Source organism: Catharus ustulatus, chromosome 15 (genome assembly GCF_009819885.2).
Source record: "Catharus ustulatus isolate bCatUst1 chromosome 15, bCatUst1.pri.v2, whole genome shotgun sequence".
Lineage (NCBI taxonomy): Eukaryota > Metazoa > Chordata > Aves > Passeriformes > Turdidae > Catharus > Catharus ustulatus.
This window is the reverse complement of record NC_046235.1, coordinates 2,440,980-2,461,898: the sequence shown is the minus strand read 5'-3', so window position 1 is coordinate 2,461,898 and position 20,919 is coordinate 2,440,980. Positions and strand designations below refer to the sequence as shown.

The 20,919-nt window shown below is 41.6% G+C and overlaps 1 protein-coding gene across 3 annotated transcripts in view; it reads left to right on the top strand.

The window, feature by feature from the left end:
* Positions 1-19,397, top strand: part of LOC117003308 (protocadherin alpha-C1-like) — a 94,911-nt gene extending 75,514 nt beyond the window's left edge. For 2 of the 3 annotated variants that reach the window (XM_033073165.2, XM_033073167.2), the window contains exon 4: positions 17,235-19,397. In XM_033073165.2, coding sequence (XP_032929056.1) covers positions 17,235-17,545 — 311 coding nt within the window. In that variant the 3' untranslated portion in view covers positions 17,546-19,397. The remainder of the gene's footprint in view (positions 1-17,234) is intronic. The other variant, XM_033073166.2, reaches the window with a different exon arrangement.
* The last annotated feature ends 1,522 nt before the right edge of the window (positions 19,398-20,919 follow it).

The window sequence follows — 20,919 nt, the reverse complement described above, 5'->3', positions numbered from 1 at the left end:
AAGGTATTGATTGGTTGTCATGTATTAAGATGATCTACAATGGAAAGTATATAATGAACTGTAACCAGAACTAGAGAAGCTTTCAGACAAACCCACAGCTGTGGCTGTCAGGCTGTGGGCTGGGCTCTTGTCACCCACGAATTGCTGCATCATTTGGAGAAAATAAACAGCATTTTAAAGAGCCTGTCTGGAGTTCCACATTCCTCATTTTAGGCTCTTACATCTTTCCTTCTCGGTACAGAGAATATCTGCTCTGGCTGCACTTCCCCCAGCCTCAGAGCTGCTCCATGCAGAAATTCCAGCCTGATCAGCTGCCTGTATGCTTGAATGAAGTGTGTGCTGCTCCATGTGGCAGCAGGAGGAGATAAAAATAGAGCTTTTTTCTCCTTGTTGTCATGGTCTGTGCTTCCAGTGGCTCCCCCAAGCTATTCCTTCTTCAGGTCTGGTGTCAAGGGAATACATTTAAATGATGTCTGGTGCTGCAGTTGTGGATCATGGAGAGCATATGAAGCAGTTTGAGGGTTGCAGCCATTTACACCCAGTGCTTAGAGGGGCAGGGCACGTCAGGATTAATGAATGGCAGCTCTTGCTGCTGGCCAGCCAGCTGGAATTTGGCTGCAGAAGTTGCTTTTTTCTTTTTCCTTCCTTTGCCAGTGAGGGGATATATTGAAATAGTTGAAAAAAAAAAATCCCCTTTCATGGAACTGTCAGGTTGCACAGTGTAAGGATGATTTTTGACTTTGTGCTCCCCTCCTCACACATGCTGGTCTCACACCTTGCACTGAGGAGATGCCAACTCATGCACCAAAGCTGAGACAAGACTCCACAGTCCAAGAAACACATGGAGAGGGTCTAGTGAAAGTCACAAAGATGATGAAGGGTCTGGAGCATCACTTTTCTAAGGAGAGGCTGCATAAGCTGGGCATGTTTAGACTGGAGAAGACTGAGAGTGGATCTCATTAATGCACATAAATATCTGCCGGGGATTGGCAGAGGATGGTGCCAGACTTTTTTCAGGGGTGCTCAGTGACAGGACAAAGAGCAATGGCCATGAAGTGAAATACAAAAAGTTCCAGCTCAACACCAAGAGGAACTTCCTTACACTGAGGTGGCAGAACAGTGGAACAGCTGCTCATGGAGTTCAGGGAATCTCCCTTTCTGGACATTCCAGCCCCACCTGGACACTTTCCTGTGTCACCTGCCCCAGGTGTCCCTGCCTTGGTTCCAATCCTGGGACAGTGTAGTAGGTTTAGTTGTACTACTTAATTAATGGCTTGTCTTTATTTTTTTCTGCCTTCACTCAGAGTTAGGATTAAAAACACCAAGGAGCTGAATTTCTTGCTTGGACCTGGTTGTTTATTGAATCTTACCTAAAGTACAGAGAGTTCTGCAACACTTTTAGCTACCAGCTAAAAGCAAGGAAAATAGAGCTAAATGTAGCTAGTTGCAAGGTTTTTAAACAGCCTAATAAAGAGATAACACCTATATTATTTATCCTTTTGACCCAATAACCAAACACCTGTGATCCCTATTTAATCAAAAATTACTGCCTGAAACTCATGAAGAAGAAGGAACAAGAAAAGGAAGACGAGGTGACACCCAAGAATTTCCACCTTGTCCCATACCTGTTAGTACTTTATAAAAACCCCAAATTCCAAACCCTTCACCATGTGGAATCACACAGTTCTGTTTAAGTACACACCAGTGATTTTAACTCCATCACTCAAATTTGGAAGTCTTTTCCAAGGCCTCAAGTCCAAAGCAGTGTTCTCCAGGGGGTCAGTGCCAGAAAGCTCAAAACTCCCAGGTTTTGGGGATCCAACATGACAGCACCCACTCAGCTACTTCCAGATACTGAGTTGAAAATATAAGAAACCCTTTCCTCCATGATGTGACCTGGTAGTGAAAAAGATGCTGGGAAAAGTAGACTCTGATGTGTAAAATGTAGAAGTCAGTCAGACCTCAAGAACTGCAGAAACTCCAAACCAATGACCCAGTTTTATATTAATATGGCCATGTATAATACGCACAATTACAACAGGAAAATGAAAGTGTAAAGTTTAATTCAGTGTTAAAATAGTGTTAAAATATTCTACATGTGAATTCCACCAGATGGCAAATTAAAATTCTTTTTGAAGTGAAGGATTCAGGAAGCAATAACATCACCTTTTAGCCTTTATGAGCACTAAGATCTTTTAAATGTTTCTATTCTTTGACAGCTTGTCCTAGTTACCTGAACATATGACACATTTCCTGGAAGGAAAATAACTATGCTATCAATCCAGATACAGTCTGTCCTTGATTTTTCTTTTTCCCTACCTGTTCATTTAAAGGGAATCACAAGTAATTTTCTCCATTTTAACCAGAGTAGGATTTTTTCTGAAGTCAGTCTCAATTAAGCAATAATGTGGAAACAAAGTTAATTTCCCTTTCTTTGCTCTCAGATCCCCATTTTACATCCATTACAATCTGTGTGAAATAATTAATTTCCCAGATTTGATCTTCCTGTTCGTTTCGAGCCAGTTCTTAAATTTTTAATATTTCCTTCAGAAAAGTGAAATGGCAGGAATATTAAATAAATAATTTTTGGGTGTTTTACTACAATTATTTGAGCCTTTCTTGAAGGAGTGGTCATTAACAAATGAGCAGTTCCTGAGTAGGATGTACAGCATCATTTTATGTGGAAGGACAAGTCTGAGCCATTTTTCCAATTGTTCCATTGAGGGAAGAATTCTTGGCTATAAAACTAAAATCAAAATATTGAAATACAAACCATATAATTTACTGACTCTTACACTGAGGTTATGAGTGGTTTATTCTGAAGTGGTTATAGTGATCAAGTGAGACAGCTCCACCCACTTTTTGTGTGTTAGACTTCCAAGAGCCTCCCAGAATTAATACCCCCCATCTGATGAATATTTAAGAAAATGCAGTCTGAGACAAGTCACAAAGGCAGCTGCCACTGTTAAAGTGCCTTTTGCCATCCATTTTGTGCAGCTGCCAAATTTGATTTTAGCTTTACTTAGGTAAACATTCCTTAATATTCCCTAGCTGTGTATTATCCCCCCTCAAGTTACATTTTTGTTAAGTTTATTTTGTTTCAGTATTCTGTGGCCTTTACAGAACCTCACCTGTGATTGCAGTTTGTGTGGCCAAGCAGAATAAAACACTGACCAAGTTAGGAGGTTCATAAACACATTTAAATGGGATTTCAAACAACCATCCAGAGCTAGGGTTTGATATTTGATAGACCTGCATGCAGAATTACACCTATAAAAAACCTTTGAAAACCTAATTTATGGTATGGCTCAGTTTTGAGGGGACACCTTTAGCTGCAGCAGAAGACAAATAGGTTGGCTCTGTGATCCAGAGCAGCACCAAAAAATGCTTTAGAGAGTTAAAGGCCCAGATGACTCTTAATAATCGTAACACCTGGATTTACCTACAACCTGAGGAAAAAATCCTCCAAATGTGAGCCTTGCAAGCACTTGAAAGAGCAAAATTATTTCTGCAAAAAGAGAAGGGATGTGGGGAGTCTTCACAAGGTCACCTCCATTTTCTTCTCCAAGAATGTTCAAAAGATCCTGAAAAAGAGAGAAATTATGCAGCATGCTTATCCAGAGGGCTTATCATTTTGTATTAGCACTTACTCATCACATTTAATTAAGATTCCTTTTTTAACTGATGTGGAATATTATGAGCTCCATTCATCCCATATCAGTAAAAAAGGGATAATAATGGGATGTGATCCTGACAGGAGATGATGGGAAGCTGCTAATGTGACATAAATATCATGGAGGGGAAAGGGTGCTGGGGCTGCCAGGGTCTGTCTGGAGGTTTTTGATGTCTTCAGTTGCACAGCCCCATTTTGAGGAAGGTATTTCAGTGACAGATGTCTTTTAGGGCAGGTTGCTGGCAAACAGAATCAAAATAGACATTGGTTCGTGTTTAGTTAATTGGCTTTCAGAAGAGAAGTTTGCAGAGGTTTAGTGATAAACTAGTCAAAGTAGGTCAGCTAAAGGATTTTGTAGATCTAAATTAATTTTATGTACCTGTATGGTATTGTTTATTTGTAATATTATGAAAGCAGTTTGGGATAATAAAAATCAAACTAAATTAAACATTAATTCTACCCTTTCTTCCCCTTCATAAATACAGAAAAGACCAGTTTCAGGTTTCATCTATAAAATACTGCTAAAATTATCCCTTTGTTTGAGATCAGAGCCAGAGGGAGCCAGGGAACAGGTGTCAGCTCTGAGGTTCAGAGCCATCTCCAACCTCTGAGTGCATTTCCCACTGTCTGAAGCTTTGTGTGTTTGGGGTTTTTTAAAAAGAATATCCAAGCAGAAATCTTTACCCTGTAATCATCTGGCCTGGAGATTGCAATGCTTTGGGCTACTGAGGTGAGAGCCCAGGAGGAGTTGTTGAAATCTCTGAGCTAAACACACATGGTGAAGAAAGAAAGAAAAAATTTCTCTAAGCCCATTTCTCCTGTGTCCCTGCTGCATTACTCTCCCATCCTCTCTAAATGGTGAAGCTCACACATTCATTCATTCATGTTTAAAATAGATGCCTCTAAGAGCCCTTTTTCTTTCACTACCACTTCAAGCACCCAATTAGTTGGTTAAAATTAGATTCTGCCTGGAAAGGCTAAAATTGATGCTTCAAGTTTCCATAGTTACTGTCTCTCTATTAATTGTGCTCAGATTGAGGGGATTCTCTCTTGCCCACCCCACTGTGGGTTTTGGGAGCTGTGCTGGACTCTGCTGTTTGTACATGTGGGCTGTGCTCAGGTAAGGACACCTGTGGAAGGTTTTCAGAGCTGTAGAGACTGGTCATGGATGAAGTTTTGTTGAGGGGAAGCAGGAGGGAGGGAAGTCAATTCTCTTAGCAGTGTTCAACTCTCCAAGATGGACACAAATTAAACACAGAAAACAGCAAAACAGAATCACAGAATTGTGAAATGGCTTGGGTTGGAAAGGATCTTAAAGATCTTGTTTCCACCCCCCTATTCCACAATTTCTACCATCCCAGGCTGCTCAGAGCTCCATCCAACCTGGCCTTGGACACTTCCAGGGATCTGGGGCACACTGTGCCAGGGTCTCCCCACCTTCACAGTAAAGGATTTTTTTCTAACATCTAATCTGAAGCTGTTCCCCTTGTCCTGCCACTCCAGGCTGTTGTAAATTGAAATCCAATATTAGAACACTTAATCCTGCCTTCCCTTTAGGAAAATTTTTGTTCTTTGGGGGTCAGCCACAGCCAGGCTTTGGCATGGGTGCTGAGGCAGAATGTGGCTGTAGACAGGAGTCCTGGTGGATCCTGTGTCACCCCATAGAAGCAGAGTGGCCCCCAGCGGCAGGAGATGCCTGGAAAGAACACATTCTGTGCTTTGGCTTCAGTTCAAGCTCATCCAGCAGAGAGCAAGGGGAGGAGGGGGCTGGCTGGCTGCAGGGCACTGTTACAGGCTCCAGCAGCAGCCAGGAAATGCTTCCTCCTTTTCACCTTCACAGCAGGATTTGTGATGCTCAGGGAGCCTCTTGTCTCTCACATAAAAGGGCTTGTGTGGTAGAAAAAAAAAAATTTTGTATTTAAATTTGACAGAAGACAGTAACCAGAATTGGCTTTCCATAATATAGATGAAGCCATGCACAGATTTTCTGTCCTCCTGGCATTTTGTATTCTGCAGTGACTTTTGCTCTCCTTGCAATATTTCATGTCTTATATAACAGGCAAACCCCACCCACAGCCTCCTGAAAATGGTTCGAGTGCCATCCCCACAAAAGATGTGAGCCACAAAACTCAACATTTTTAAAAGATCTGACTCAAAGTCCACCTTTTTGGGATGTGTTACCAAGCACGGCTCAAATCAGCCTTCAGCAGAGCTCTGGGTAGCTGAGTGCTGCTCTAGTCATTCCATTTAGGGCATTTAAGGACCTTTAATTAGGGCATTTAGGCTACATAGCACCTGCTCTGACATGAAAGCAAAGCAAAGCCAGGGGAGCATTGTTCTCAGCCACTGCCCACTGCCTTCGCAGCTACTGAAGTCCCCCCCGCTCCAATTTTGGTTTTCCTGCACTGTTCCCTGCTCTTTACTGTTAGCATTAAAACCAGGGCAGAATGGCTGGTGCTGTAACTGCCCACACTGCATTAAAAACATATTTATAAGAAGAAAATAATTTGGGTGTTTTTTTTGTTGTTGGTTTGAGGTTTTTTTGGGGGGTTGGAGGTCGGTTTTCTGCTATGAACTCTTAAAAACAGACACTGTGAGCCTGTAGACATAGGGACATACCCCCCAAAAATATTTTTTCTTATATTGCAGGAATAATGTCTCTCTAATCACCTCTTTATGTGACACAAACATTCAGTGCTGCATCCCCTGAGGTCCAACATTCGATTAGAGCTGCAAAGATGATAAGGAGCATCCTGCATGTGTGCACATGCAGTCTCGGGGATGCAGCAGATTAACCCTCAGTTTGGGGAGGAAAGATTAAAAATTCAAACTTTGGCAGCAGGGCTGGGCACAAGTACTGCAGCAAAAGGATATTACCTGGAAAAGTCGATATTTTTATGGGAATAAAAGCATCTTTTAACCAAAGAAGAGTGAGAGGAGCTGCAGGCCCCGTGCTCTGTTTGCTCCTTCAGCAGCTCTGAGAATCCATTTACCCTGGGCTGTGCTCTGGCCACAGCAGGCTGTGCTGGCAAACAAATCAAATTATGCTTTGACATCTCTCAGAAAATGCAGGCAGAGCTATTTGATGGCTGAGACAATTCCTTTAATACACAGATTGTTTTTTTTATAACGAGGTAAATAATCTCTAGTTAAATGAATTGTCTGTGTCAGCGTGGACAAGAACCTGAGAGTGAGCTGGGAGCGACCTCGGTGCCACCCCTGCTTTGTGCCTGGATGTTGGAGGCACAACATGTGTGCTATAATTACCCTGTTTAATGGCTCTGCCTTTAAACCCAAGCACTGGATTAAAGTCACAGGCTCCTGGTGGGGAAGAGTTTCCATTTTGGTCACTCCAGATTCATTAACACAGAACAGGTCAAAGAGAAGGCAGGGCAGAGAATGAGAATTATTTGGGTTTTTGTTTAATTTGATGAAGTCATTAGAGATGGTTGGGGTTGTTTGGCAAAGTGATAGTTAAACTGGTTCAGATTTGTTCTGATTAAATAGCTTTTCTGTCTTGCAGTTCTATTTCTGTCATTTTATCATGCTGATGATGGATTTTTTCCACTTTCCCTTTTTTTTTTTTTTTTGGTGGGTTTGAATTTTTGATTTGTTTTGTTTTTCAGTAAAAAAGAGAAAGATTAAATGGGCTTTTTAATCCCAAAAAGGCTTAGGAATGATCAGTGAAGCCAGAATGTCCGCAGAGATCCTCCAAATGACACGGAGAGGGTTTTTCAGTGCACTGTTTGCCGGGGATGTGCTGTTTCAGACTCTTGATCATGGTGAATATTCATTAAGCCTGCCAGGGGCAGAAGCTGCAGTCAGTACAGCGTCAGTGGAGGAGGCAGGGAAGAGAGAAATCAGGTTAATGACTAGCTTTCCCTGCAATTTGCTTCCTGCTTATTGCCTGATCTCAGTTTTAAACAAATTCATTTAATTAATGTGTTTTGCTACTTTGACCTGCGGACAGAAGGGGCTGTGATTAATGATGGGATATTCCAAATCTTGCAGTGGCTTTAGTCCTCATGTTCTGCTGTCTAGAAAAAGAACATTGAAAACTATTTCCTTTAAATTTAATATTAATAGAAGTTTTGATTGAAAGCTTTTAACTAAATTATTTTCTTATTCCACGAGCTACCAAATTTTTAAAGACAGGAACAAAGTGGTGAGTGGGGAGGAGTGGAACAGAGTAAAAACAAGCTGCTGTCTTGGCTGAGCACGTCACACAAAGATGTCTCTGCAGGGAGACAGAGCTGCACAGAAATGCTTTTCTCTTCTCCCCCTTGAGCAGGGACACATCTGTTCTAACATGAGTTAGCCCTCTTCTGACAAAGGCTCTGGAACAAAGCAGCAGAGGAGGTAGAGAAGATGCTCCTGACACTCAGTATCTATAGGCAGCTCTCATTATGGGAAGTGAGCACCACCTGTTCCCAGTAAACACCAGATTGGAGCTGTGGGGCTACACAGGGTCAGGGGAAAACCATGTTGTCATAGTTTGGGGGACAGGTGTCTGCTAAGAAAGGCAGGAGCCCCTCTTTGAAATGGAGAATGTAAACCCCCTCCCTCTAAATTATTATTTTTGAAATTATTAATTTTGAATTAATTAAATTATTAATTTTGTAATCAAGGGGCTCTCAGGCAAAGATATGGGAATTAGGAATAACAGTTTTTTACTAGGGAAATTAAAATAGAAATACAGTACTACAAAGAAACAAACCCCAAACCCTGACAAAGTCAGAGTACAACCTGACACCCGTCAGGCAGGGTGTTGGCAGCAGTCCCATTCCATGGTGGCTGCATCCTCCTGCAGTGACAGATGTGATTCAGCTGAAGCAGTGCTCCTGTACAACGTGCAGTTTCCCTCCAGTGGTGATGTGGAGGAATCCCGTTTCCCTCTGGATTCCAGTGGAGAAAGGGTACCTTAGTGTTCCAAAACCTCTGTTTTTATCTTGGTAAGAAATTTTGGGCTCTTCCTCCTGGCTGGAGCAACTCCCAATGGGATGCAGTAATTTTATCAGTCACACAGTGGGACTCAATGGCCATGAGCAGAAAATAACTGCCTGGAGGAAGGATGGGTTGTGAAAAGATAAAGAACAATGCCCTGCCTGGTTTATAAAATATGGCCATTAACAGGACATATCCCATGCAGATAAAGAACACTGCCCCACCTGGTTTCAATGGATGGCCCATTAGCAGAATATCTCCCACAGAGATCAGGATCACTGCCCCCACCCTCAACAGATGGTGATAGAATAGATACCTTTGATCACACCCTCTGTTGTAACCCAAGACACATGTGGCCTCCCCAAAAGCCAGAAAAATGTCACTGAGCTAGAAAGTGCAGGCCTGATGGGATAGCCCAGACCTGATGGGATGTTGATTCCTGATCTGTTCTGCCAGCAGGTATTTTGCCCCAAATTCAGGAGACATCTCAGTTTCAGGCTGTTTGTACTCATGGCTCAGCATTACCTTTCAGCCTGGGTGGTTTTACAAGCTGATGGAAGCCAACCCTTCAACTGAATGCACTTGCAAATTCCACACCTGAAAAGGCAGCACCTTAAATCTCAGTGACACACCTGTGCTCAGGAGTTCTGCACCAGAGGTTCTGAGCTGTGCTGGTGATATTGCTGTCACAACTAAAATGTGGCTTTTTAAGGGGTGAAAATGAGGCAACCTTAAAAACAGGGCTGTGCTCTCTCAGGCATTTTTGGACAGAAGATGCCAATGCCTACCTGAGTGAAAATCCCATGAAAGGCTGAGGAAGTTGCAAACAGTTGCACAGGATTTTTTGTGGCTACCAGTGTTAAAGAGATTAATTTCAAACTCCTTTTTTTCCAAAATATTCTGGCATGCTCAATAGTACAACACCCAGCTGAGCCATGGTGTTGCTTACCTGACTGCTGAGGGTACAATTCAGCTCCCTTCTCATTAACTACCTGAAAGATGGCTGTCTTCAGCAGAAGGAGGGGAAAACAAAAAAAAAATTGATTTTTTTAAACAGAATGCCATGTCCATTCATTTCCTGAACACCACCAGGAATGGTGATTCCACTACCTCTCTGAGCAGCTCCTAGCAGTCCTTGACAGTCCTTTCTGTGAAGAAATTCTTCCTAATATCCAACCTGAATCTCTCCTGTTGCAGCTTGAGGCCATGTCCAGAGAGAAGAGGCTGATCCCAACCTGGCTACAACCTCCTGGCAGGGAGTTGTAGAAAGCAAAAAAGTCTCCAAACATAGTGATAAGGTCTCCAGTTCAAAACCTCTTAAACCAAACATTTAAACTTGAACTTAGTTTTGAACTGCCTTCTGAGGGTGCCTGTCTGTTTATAGACCATAGCATGAATTAAATTAGAGGTGGTAGATTGGATGCCTAAAATAAATACATTTAGTAAGTAAATACATTTCTAGTGGCTAGATTTAACAAAGGGGTGTTTAACTCTTTAAGAAAAAGAAATGTAGGTACCTGCAGTTACTGCAGGTTAAATTTTAGGGATCTGGTTCCTTGCAGGTGTCTGACTTTCCTGCACATGGGTACCTCTGAAAAACCTGAGAGCTTGCAGGAGAGGATCAGAGAGGGGATGCAGCTCACCTGCAGCCTGCTCCCTTTCTGCAGTCTTGGATACTCTGACATCCACATAAAATCCTGAAATGGTTTGGGTTGGAAGAGACCTTAAAGCTCATGGACAGAGACACCTTCCACCATCCCAGGCTGCTCCAAGCCCCATCTAACCTGGCCTTGGACACTTCCAGGGATCGGGGGCAGCTTCTTTGGGCAGACCTGACCCTCTGTGCCTGACATTGTGTAGGAAATCAGGTGTTTCAGAGCAATTAGGGCTTGTTGAACCAGTGCCTCTTGACCGAGGTTTTTAGGTTTTTCAAGTCCTGTGAGAGGCAGAGAGCTACAGTACACGACCATTAAATGCTCCTGGAAGATAAAAAACATTAGCTCTGCACCATGCCCTATTCCCTGTGGCTTTCAGCTAGGTGATTTGAGGATATGGAGGTTTTTTCTGTCTAAGTCTGCCTGTGCAGACAGCAGTCACGGGATGGGAAAAGAAGTATTTTGAAAGACAGCCTAGAAGTCCTTTCATGCCAGCTAAATATGTGACCTACTCAACTGCAGAGTCTCTGCTGCTCTGGGTTCCATTTAAAGTCTACTGAGACATTTGTATTTCAGTGAGAGTAGGAAAGGGATGGGGTGAAAAGTTCATCTCCTGTTTTAGCTTGCAGACACACAGGCAAAAAAGCATCAGGACCTGCAGGTGCAGCCTAGATTTTGAGTTCTGCTGCATGCAAGCATTTAAAAATTTAATTATTTGGTCACTGAACACGAAGTCTGAAGTATTCCTGGAGAATAAAAGAAAAGGTCCAAAGCAATCCCATAAATTACCCCAGGAAATTACCAGACTCTGGGCTTTTATGTATGAACTCTGGCAACCCCCTTCCTCTAGCTGCAGGAAGAAAAGAAGTGTAATGTTTTAAATTAAGTGTTATAAATATAACCAGGGGGTTTGTTTTATTTAGATTTTCCTCTAAGTTTAATAAACAAATTTGAAGCATTCAATTAAAGATGCAGAAAATATGCAAGAGAAGTACAGCTAATCCCATTAAATGTAAAATGACACATAAGTAGAAAGCTTTTGTTGTTGAATCCCTGCTGATAAGAAACAGAAGAGATGTTTAAGGAAGCCTTGGAAGCTAGGTAGTAAATGACATTTATCCTTGATCTGTAATGCCTAAATACACAACTTTGTTAGTACAGCTGAACTGTGACCTTCCAGGCTGCCAATACAGATAAACACACATTTTTTTCAGGTAAATCACGCAGAAGAGAAATTTCCTGAGGACGGGAGAAGCCCCACTTGTAGGAAATGATGGCTATTAACTCATTAGATTCTCTGTGTCTCTTTGTGTATGCAAGCTCTCCACACAGCTGTAAGGATAATTAGTTCCCTTTGGCTTAGTGAGTATTAAGGAGTATTAAAATGCTTGGGTTTTATGGACAACATATTCAGGGGCTGGGATAAAACCAGACATAAGTGCAAGCAAACCCCCACAGTCTGACAGAATCCTGATTGCAGGGTAGGTGTGATGGCTTTGTTGTGTTTGAGTGCATGAGGTCAGATTTTTTTTTTGGACAGATGTTACTGACTTCATCTGGTGAGTTGATTTGCCAAGTCAGAACCAGATTAAAGAGTCGTTTTCCTGCTCTGAATTAGATTTCAGTAGTGCAGATGTGTGTGCACCACATTAGTCTGGGAAGCGGTTTCATGCAGGAGATTCTTTACCTCAGCGATACCCTGGATTCTTGCACATTACTGTATTTGTGTGCTAACATGGATAACATGGTCACTGTCATTGTCCCATGTCCTGTGTTCAGGTTAAGAAGTTGGTCAGAGGACTGGAGCACCTCTCCAGGAAAGGCTGAGAGATTTGGGATTGCCCAGCCTGGAGAAGCTTCAGTGTGACCAAACTTCCAATTCCTGAAATGAGTGCACAAGAAAGATGGAGAGAGATTATTTAGAAGGGTCTGGAGTGACAGGACAAGGGGAATGGTTTCAAATCCACAAAGAGTAGGTTTAGATTAGATATTAGGAGGAATATAAAGTAAGTGGTGAGGCTCTGGCCCTGAGAAACTGTGGGTGCCCCATCCCTGGAAGCATTTCAGTCCAGCTTGGATGGGACTTGGAGCCACCTGGTCTGGTGGATTGTGTCTCTGCCCATAGCAGGGGGCTGGAACTGGATGGTATTTGGGGTCCCTTCTATCATTTTATGTTTATCTTCTGACATCAAAATGGCACAACCATGCACTGCAGTCCCAGCTGACCCTGCAGCTCTCACCCTGTCCTCTTCAAAGTAATTTTTCTTTTATTTTCTGCTACAGGGTTCTCCCCAGCCAGAGCAAGGGTGGGTCAAACATGATTTGAGGTCACCTTCAGCTGTCTTTTTTCTGTCAGGAACAGAAAAAGAACCAATGTTTGGAATACATTTTGGGTCTGGGCCAAGGTTTGGAATGCATATTGTGTGGGCTTGTTGGGAGAAAGAGAGGATTTATTTGTCAAATCAGGCTTAATTTATTATGTGCAATATGAAAGTTCACATTTTTGTATTGCAGCAGAAAGACAATTGATTAATAATTTGGAAAAAGGCCAAGACACACATTTTCCACCTTTGTAATTTATCATCTCAGGGAAACAAAAGTGATATAAAAGGTACCTGAACAAAACAATTTATTAAGCAGAAATGAAAGCTGGTTCACGTTAATGCATTTATTATGAAAGGACTTTCTAAGACATTGTTGTTACTTACAGGAAACATGTAAAAAATCTGCAGCTGATACTAAAGACCATAGGAAATTTACTGATAAAATAGAGGAACTTTTACATTAATAATAACTTCAGAAAAGCTGTTTGAGACTCAAGAGGTTAAGGTCACTAGAACAACGTCAGCAGTTTCTGGAAAGAACATAAAGTCAAGCTCCTTCATCATTAAATATAATCTTAGGGGGAAAAGAAGTGTGCAGTGTCTTTTAGTTCTTGACTAAATATCACATTTTAAAAGCAGTCATGTCATGTCCATGTGCCTGGAGGTTCAGAGATGGTAAAAATTTCATGTTCCAAACACCTCACACAGATGGGTTCAGAGATGGTTCTGATGAGTTTTGTGAACACAAAACTTGGGCTCTGTAACATGGACCTGCTGCATCACTACAGAAAAGCTTAAAAAAGGAATCCTGCTTCCCAGCCTTGCTAGTTTTGCTGCCAGGCAGGAGAAAAAAAAAGCAGCAAAATATCCTTTTCAGCTTTTGAACCTAAAAGGAGAGCCTTATGTTTGCATGCACCACCCACCATTTATTCCATAAAATAGGAAATAGTACAAACAACCTAACAGAAGATGAATCATTAAAGAATAAGAAATGCAGGAGCTGCTGAAGTTAATACAGCATTCTTCATTACAGGGGCAGGGGCACAGAGCAGCCAGTACCAGAAGTTTTCTGACAAAACATTTGGGATTCCCCTTTAAATTGTCTGCTTTGTTTTCTCTTCCTGCCCTCTTTCACCAGCAGGAGATCTGGGACTTCACAGTTTCTTCTCCCCCATCCAGTGTCCTCATCTCCTCTTCCAAGGGACATGAAATCCCTCAAAATGGTTTTCCAACACAGTTCCCACCTCCTTCTTTCTCCCAAATATCTTTGCCTCTTCAGCTGGACAGCTCTGATACACAATGCTGAGATTTAATCAGTGATATTGGAATTGTTTGTGTGGCATTGGGAGGATCTGTGTGAGGCTAGGAGCATTGCAAGGGTGAGAGTCCCATGTTTAGTTATTGCACTTTTAGTGTGAAGATAAGAAAGTTTTCCTCTCATTTGGGGGATTTAGCATGAGTGCATAAACATTGAGCTTTCCTCTGATCACAGTTGTTTAAACACTTAAAATAGATATGCTGTTCCTATTCAGAACTGAGAGTTATGTAAATTATAACAAATGTTCAAAGTGTAAAAACCAAGACCTTCTTTCATAGCGAAACTGTGGAAGAAGAAAGAAAGACATACCACGCCCTAAATCCTCCATCTTGTGTTCAGACCCCTAATAAAAACAATTTTTAAAACTTCACTTTTCTACCTTTTATTGCTCTAATTTATATTCTACTTATTTTTGTGACTTTGTAATTCTTCATATAAAGATGGTAATTTCTCCCAGGGACTTAGATCAAACTCACAGGGGGTTTGGGCACCATTGCAAGGCTTCTGAGCCCCCTGCCCAGATTCCAGGGAAGCCAGGGGAATATCCTGGGTTCCCACAGGAAACCTAATTCTGTTGCATTTTATTGTGCTAGAAATTTGTCCTTGTCAGAGCAACATACGTAAACATTTCAATCTGATTAACTCAATCTAATAAAAATAATGGAAATAAAATTAAAACTTGCTTCATCCCACAAGCCTAAAACTGGGGATAGTTTATATTTGGCTGTATAAAATACTGTGATCTAGAGAGAATATCAGGATATTCTATGATTCTGTGGAGACCATGAATGTTTCTGAGGCCAGATTGTGCACCCTGATGGAAACAGTCCTGCAGTGTCTCTGCCCTGGGTTTGCTCTGGGGCTGTGTCTGCTGCTCAACCACATTGCATCCATACCTGCATCTACACTTGTGCATGATACAATTCCTTCAAAGCCATTTTCCCCTGACCCCTGGAACTTACTATAACAGATAAGGTTTCCTAGATACCAAGGCTGAGCCAAATTCCTTAAGAATTTGGTCACTCTCTAACACCTTGAAAGATAATTGGTTAGAAATTAGTTTGTGTGATGGGTCACTTCACCTTTAGAACTTTTGACTTAGATTGGATGCTGGTTTTTGTATAAACTTTTTATTGGCTGCAGTTTCAATCCCCCTTGAACCTATAAATATGACTGTCTCTCCTTTGTCTCCGAGAGAATCCTGCTTGACCACCCTTGGCATGAAATAAAGATTCTTGTGGAACGCATCAAGCAAGGCTCCGGTCTTTCTCTGATGTGAGCTCCTGAGAGATGGCTGATGGATATCAGCACTCTCAGGTCCTGGTAAAACAACTACCAGGGACAAAAAGAAAGCTTACATACACCCACGTGCTGGGGGGCCTCAGGTTCCTCCCTGGGAGGCGCCAGCTCAGAATCACACCAGGAGTCAGCTTGGGAGGGACCACAGCAGCTCATCTGGTCCAGCCTCCCTGTTCTGTCAGAACACACGGCACAGGATTCCATCCAGATGGTTCTGGAATATCTCCAGTGAGGCGAGCCCCAGAACCTCTCTGGGCAATCCGTTCAGGGCTCAGTCACTGCACAGGACAGAAGTTCTTCCTCGTGTTCAGGTGGAACTTCCTGGGCATCCTTTCCTGTTCCTCTTGTCCTATTGCTCGGCAGCACCAAGCAGAGCCTGGCTCCATTCCACCCTCTTGACACTCTCCCTTCTTTCCTGGACACATCCATCACAGGATTGATAGCAAAGTGTTAAAAATGTTTCTAAAATCGTGGGAATTGTGTACAACAGATTCAGGGGGTAGAAAGAAAGGTTGGGTCTGGTAGAGCTGGGAAAGGGAACCAGGCCCTGGGAACAAATGTTGAGCTCTGTCTTTATTGGATCATGTGAAACTGCGCCCGTGGAATCATCATGTGATAAATAGTATGGTTGTTAAAGGTAATAATTGTTTGGTAAATTGAATATATTTTTGTTTAATCATAATAAGAATCATGATAGGCGATGTAATGGTAACAAGAATCATGAGAAAGGATATTTGGGGACCTGATGGAAATCACAAGAGTCCATGCTTGGATAAGATCAATGCATACAATAAAACAACATGGGTTTAGTAATTATTATATAGTTACATAATGAAAAGGGTATAAAAACCTGTTCCTCTGGAATCCATGTGGGAGTCAGATTTGGGTTTGTACCCCTGATTCCCAGAGCTCTTCAATAAAAGCACCTGCAGATAATTATCCTGTGATGATGTGTTTCTACACTAACAGGATGCTTTGCTAAAATACGCCCCTGGATGTGCACAGTGGCAATCCTGTCACCCCTGGCCACTCTTCTAACCCTGGCCCAGCAGCCTCAACACCCTCAAACACACCCTTGTGCCATGCAATGCATGTGCTTGTGCTCCCTGCCATAAAACACCACAATGGGCTGCATCACACTCCAGACACTTCAAATCCAACAGAACAGAATGGGATCCATGTGGTTGGTGGTGTCTCTGGAACCTGAGCCAATCACCTGTGTTGTTTTAGAGTCTCTGTGTTCCAGCCTGAGCACTGGAGAAAGAGTCAGGAGACTCTTCTGTTGTTTCCAGAGGTGTTTATTTTATCTCATCTAAAAGTTCTTTCCCTGACCAGCCCAGGTCCGTTCAGCAGGTCAGCCCCAGGTACACTGCCCACCCCTGGGATGGCATTATCTTTTATACTAAAAACTACATAAACATTATTTACAATTATCTTCCAATACCTATCACTTATATTGTACAGTCTGGTTCTTCTCCAAGCCAATCTAAAAATGCCAACATCACTAAAAGATGGATGCTAGGAAGGAGGAAGAAGGACAGAACACACCCAGATTCCTCCATCTTGACCCCAGACCCTTATTATAAACAATCTTAAAAACCTACTTTTTCACCTTGTAATAATCTAACTTACACTCTACTTATTTTTTGTTACTTGTAACTCTTCATACAAAGGTGGTAATTTTTCCCAGGGGTTAAAATCCAAGGCACAGGGGTTTTGGGCACTGTACCAAGGCTCCTGAGCTCCCTGCCAGGGTCTCAAGCCACCCAGGGCACCCAGAGGGATGTCCTGGATTCCCACAGATCCAGAGCCTGTTGCACCCAACAGCCCGTGGAGAGGGTCAGTGCATACAAACCCTGAGCAGGCTGGACAAGAACCAGTGGGTGACTCCCAGATGAGCAGCCAGGCAAGTGAGAGTCACTGTAGGCTGAGTCCAGAGCTTCCAAACACAAAGCTGCTGCTCACTGAGTGCCTGTGTTTTAAGATGCTTTAAGCTTTTCTTGCTGTTTTGACTTTTTCAGAACCTGAGGCGGGAGAGGTGTCCCCCCCAGTGGGAGCTGGTGTGAACAGCAACAGCTGGACCTTTAAATTTGGACCGGGCAATTCCAAACAAGGTGGTCCTGGTGAGTTGCCAGACAAATTCATTATCCCGGGATCTCCTGCAATCATCTCCATCCGGCAGGAGCCACCAAACAGCCAAATTGACAAAAGTGACTTCATAACCTTTGGCAAGAAAGAAGAGACCAAGAAAAAGAAGAAAAAGAAGAAGGGAAACAAGACTCAGGAGAAAAAGGAAAAGGGCAACAGCACCACTGAGAACAGTGACCAGTGAGGGAGTTATACTGAGAAAACCCTCTTAGCCAGTTTTTGTAATAATGGCAGATTTCTCCTATGTAGCAAATCCCAACTTCTTCCTACTGTTAACAAATTTCCTGTATGTACAGACTTGAGAAAATCAGCAGGAAATTCAGTGTCTGTCTAAATTGCTTAACAGGTTTTGTCTTAAAAGCTTTATTAAGTCTGGTGTTAACTCTTTTTCTCCACTCTGGCTTGTTTTCAGAATCTAAAAAGCAGACACAAGTTTCCTTTCTCCTACGCCGAAAAGGAGAATCTTCACAGTACAGCCAGTGAGAGGTTGGACTCTGCACTGTGGTTCCTGTGCTCCTGTCTTGATGACACTTACAGGACAGGTTTAAAAGTTTTAATGTTGTGCACCCTCTATCTGATTGGAAATTTTTGTGTGCAGATGTCAGCTAGGTGATATGAAATCAGATTATAAAATGCAAGAAGAGCTGGTAAATATGCAACAGAGGAAACACCTGATGAACACAAATGTTCAAAGATGTTCAGGCTGGGGAGAAAATGTCTGAAAGGAGATTGAGCAGACTTGTCAAATCCTGAGAAGTCAATGTGTGGAAATACTGACTCCTATACATGACGTATTGTACACACTGCTTCAAATGAAACCTCACATTTACAGCTCTTTAAGACACCATCAATTAAATCTCTTTACCAAACAAGCCATTGGAAAAATTGTCCCTTAAAGCCCTGCATTACCCTGGTAAGGCTAGCCCTCAGAGAGTAACAAGGGCTGGGCTGACATCCCAGGAATGTGACTGTGATGCTGTGTGTCCCTATTTCCACATTATTTTGCACATTATGTCTCTGAAAAGGTCAGAGTTTCTCCACGACACTTATGCAAAAGAGAGAAAAAAAATTAACGTTAACTATGCTATTTGTTATTTGAGATATTTATTTATAAAGAAATATAGCTGTAAATGTTAAAGAAATATGATGCCCTTTAACCCAAACAGAAGTCAGTCTAGAGCCATTATAAATTACAATTGCTGCTATTAAAGTGCTTTAGAAAAATTGCCTGAAACATCTGTATTATATCGGCCACTTGCCAATAACAGCTTTATTCTGTCGGGTGACTTGGGGGCTGCCTCTTGCATGTATTCATAAATACAAGAATATCTTCTCTTTTCTTTTATTTTGCATTATTCTGCACTTTGAATACACCTTTGCAAACAAACTGTCCTAAATATGAAGAAGCAGAAGCGAACTCCTCACACACATGGATTTACTGACCTGCTAGCTCTGTGCAGTACCTTGGTGTTACCTCCCACACGACCTTTTCTGCTTTTAGTTTTACTTTTCTATGAGATTATGAATTTCTGATCCTATTAACACTCCTTATGTAAAATTCAAGTACTGTATGTATGCTGTATGCTCTTATAAGAATCCTGAAATATTTATTCTGTGCTTGTGTATGTGAATGTCAATGCAACTATTATTAGAGTGGACTTTAAGCTTTACCGTTGAATGTAAATTCATTATTTCTTTTTTGTACACTTGTGATAAAGTGGAGTAGTGTTAATTTTTTAAGCCACTGTTGATTATCAGTTGTTTTGGATTTTTTTTTTTGTGTATGAAACACAAGTAAAATATCTTTCTTAAACCAAGCCATGCATGCATTTTGGGATTTATTGGTAAGAATCTGTGAAGCTGAAGTTCTGTGAATTACTAAACCTAAGGATATAAATGGAGTACTGAATGTGGCTGAGGATGTTGATCTAAAACCAATACATGTATTTTTAAACAGAATATAGCTGATGAGGGAATTCCAAGGAGTTTTCTACGTTATTGTACATTCACAGAATAAAGCTCAAGTGTCGTGTTAATTGGAACTGTGTGAGAAATTACATAGCTCTGAAATTTCTAAAGGCCCTTTAATCTAGGATCAAAGAGAACAACTGCATTTCTTGAGACATGTCCTGGATGTTTTAAGTTTCCAAACTGCTGACAGTTCAGAATAGAACAATTGCTATTCATTTTGAAGAACCTGCAGCAAGTCTTAAAACATCACAGCAGAGCTCTAATAAAAGAATTCCTATCTCAAAGCATGAACCACCAATGGCCTCATGTACTCTATTTAGAGTTTTTTTTTCTTACCAGTCTTGGTTTACTGGCAATAAAAAGGTGCTACTCAAGAGAGAATCCTTGATTCCCTTTTAAAGGCTGGACAAGAGGAAAAAATTTAAGTTTTGGGGAGGGAACTGTTATTTTATGCAAATGGGCTATGCAAGTACATTTAGATTTTTGGTTTTTTTAATTTGGTGACTAATCCAACAGCTCCCAAAACGTTCATCAAGTGTAGTTACAGTGGTAGCTTAAACATACAGAAAAATACTCTTGTTTTGTATTCATCATGAAATAGCTCTCTCAAAGCCTCTGGCAAAAATTCAGTACAAAGATTTGATTCTTACAGGAATCTTCTACACTTGAATATGTTTAGATTTTAATTGAATATTGGTTTTTCTTCTGAGTGCTTACATTTTCCCCTATGCAAGCCAGTCTGATGCATTCATTTTTCATCAGTGGCCACACACAGCTGGTTTTCCAAGGCTTGCATCTATTATAATGAACCAAGAGCTGCAGAATGTCTCCATTTTGCTGGTTTTAACACAAAATCACATTTACCAATGCTGCCTTTGTTACCTGTATGCCTTGGGAGACAAAACAGAATCTGAAGATAATCATTCCACCTGATTATCAATGATGACAATCATTCCAGTATGGAGAGCTGATAGAACAGAGAAAAAACTCTGTTTTTCTCTGAGTTTTTCTGAGATTTTTTCTCTGATTTTTTTTTTTTTAGTTTTTTTCTGAGTGTTTTTCTCTGAGGGGAGGAGGAGCTCTTGCTGGAATTGTCTGAAGAGAGGCTGGCTTGCATTAGGAGTTCCTACATCCCACACACTCCCTGTGTGTTCAGAAGACTGAATCAGACACCTCTCCAGATTTTATAAAGATTTTTGTTTATTTGGATTCTCTGGGACAACTAGAATGAGATGTGTACAGCGAGATTTGGCTGTTTCATAACTAATACACAAATTACACCACTGACATCCTTGATTTGGGGTGTCCAGGAGGAGGAGAAACCCTTGGTAAGAATTTTGTTTGGAGGACCAGGGGTGGGTGGGGAGCAGAATCTGCACATTCCACCACAGTTTAGGGGTTCCTGTTTTAACACCACACAACTATGGAAATTGGGAGCCAGAGGTGGACAAAAACAGCAAAAAATTAGAAAAAAAATTGTTTAATCCTCCTGCTGACAAGGAAGTGAGCACGACACAACACACTGCAGAGTTTGCTAACAAGGAAATTACAGTTTTGGGGTCTTTTACCACTCAAATAATTGATGTC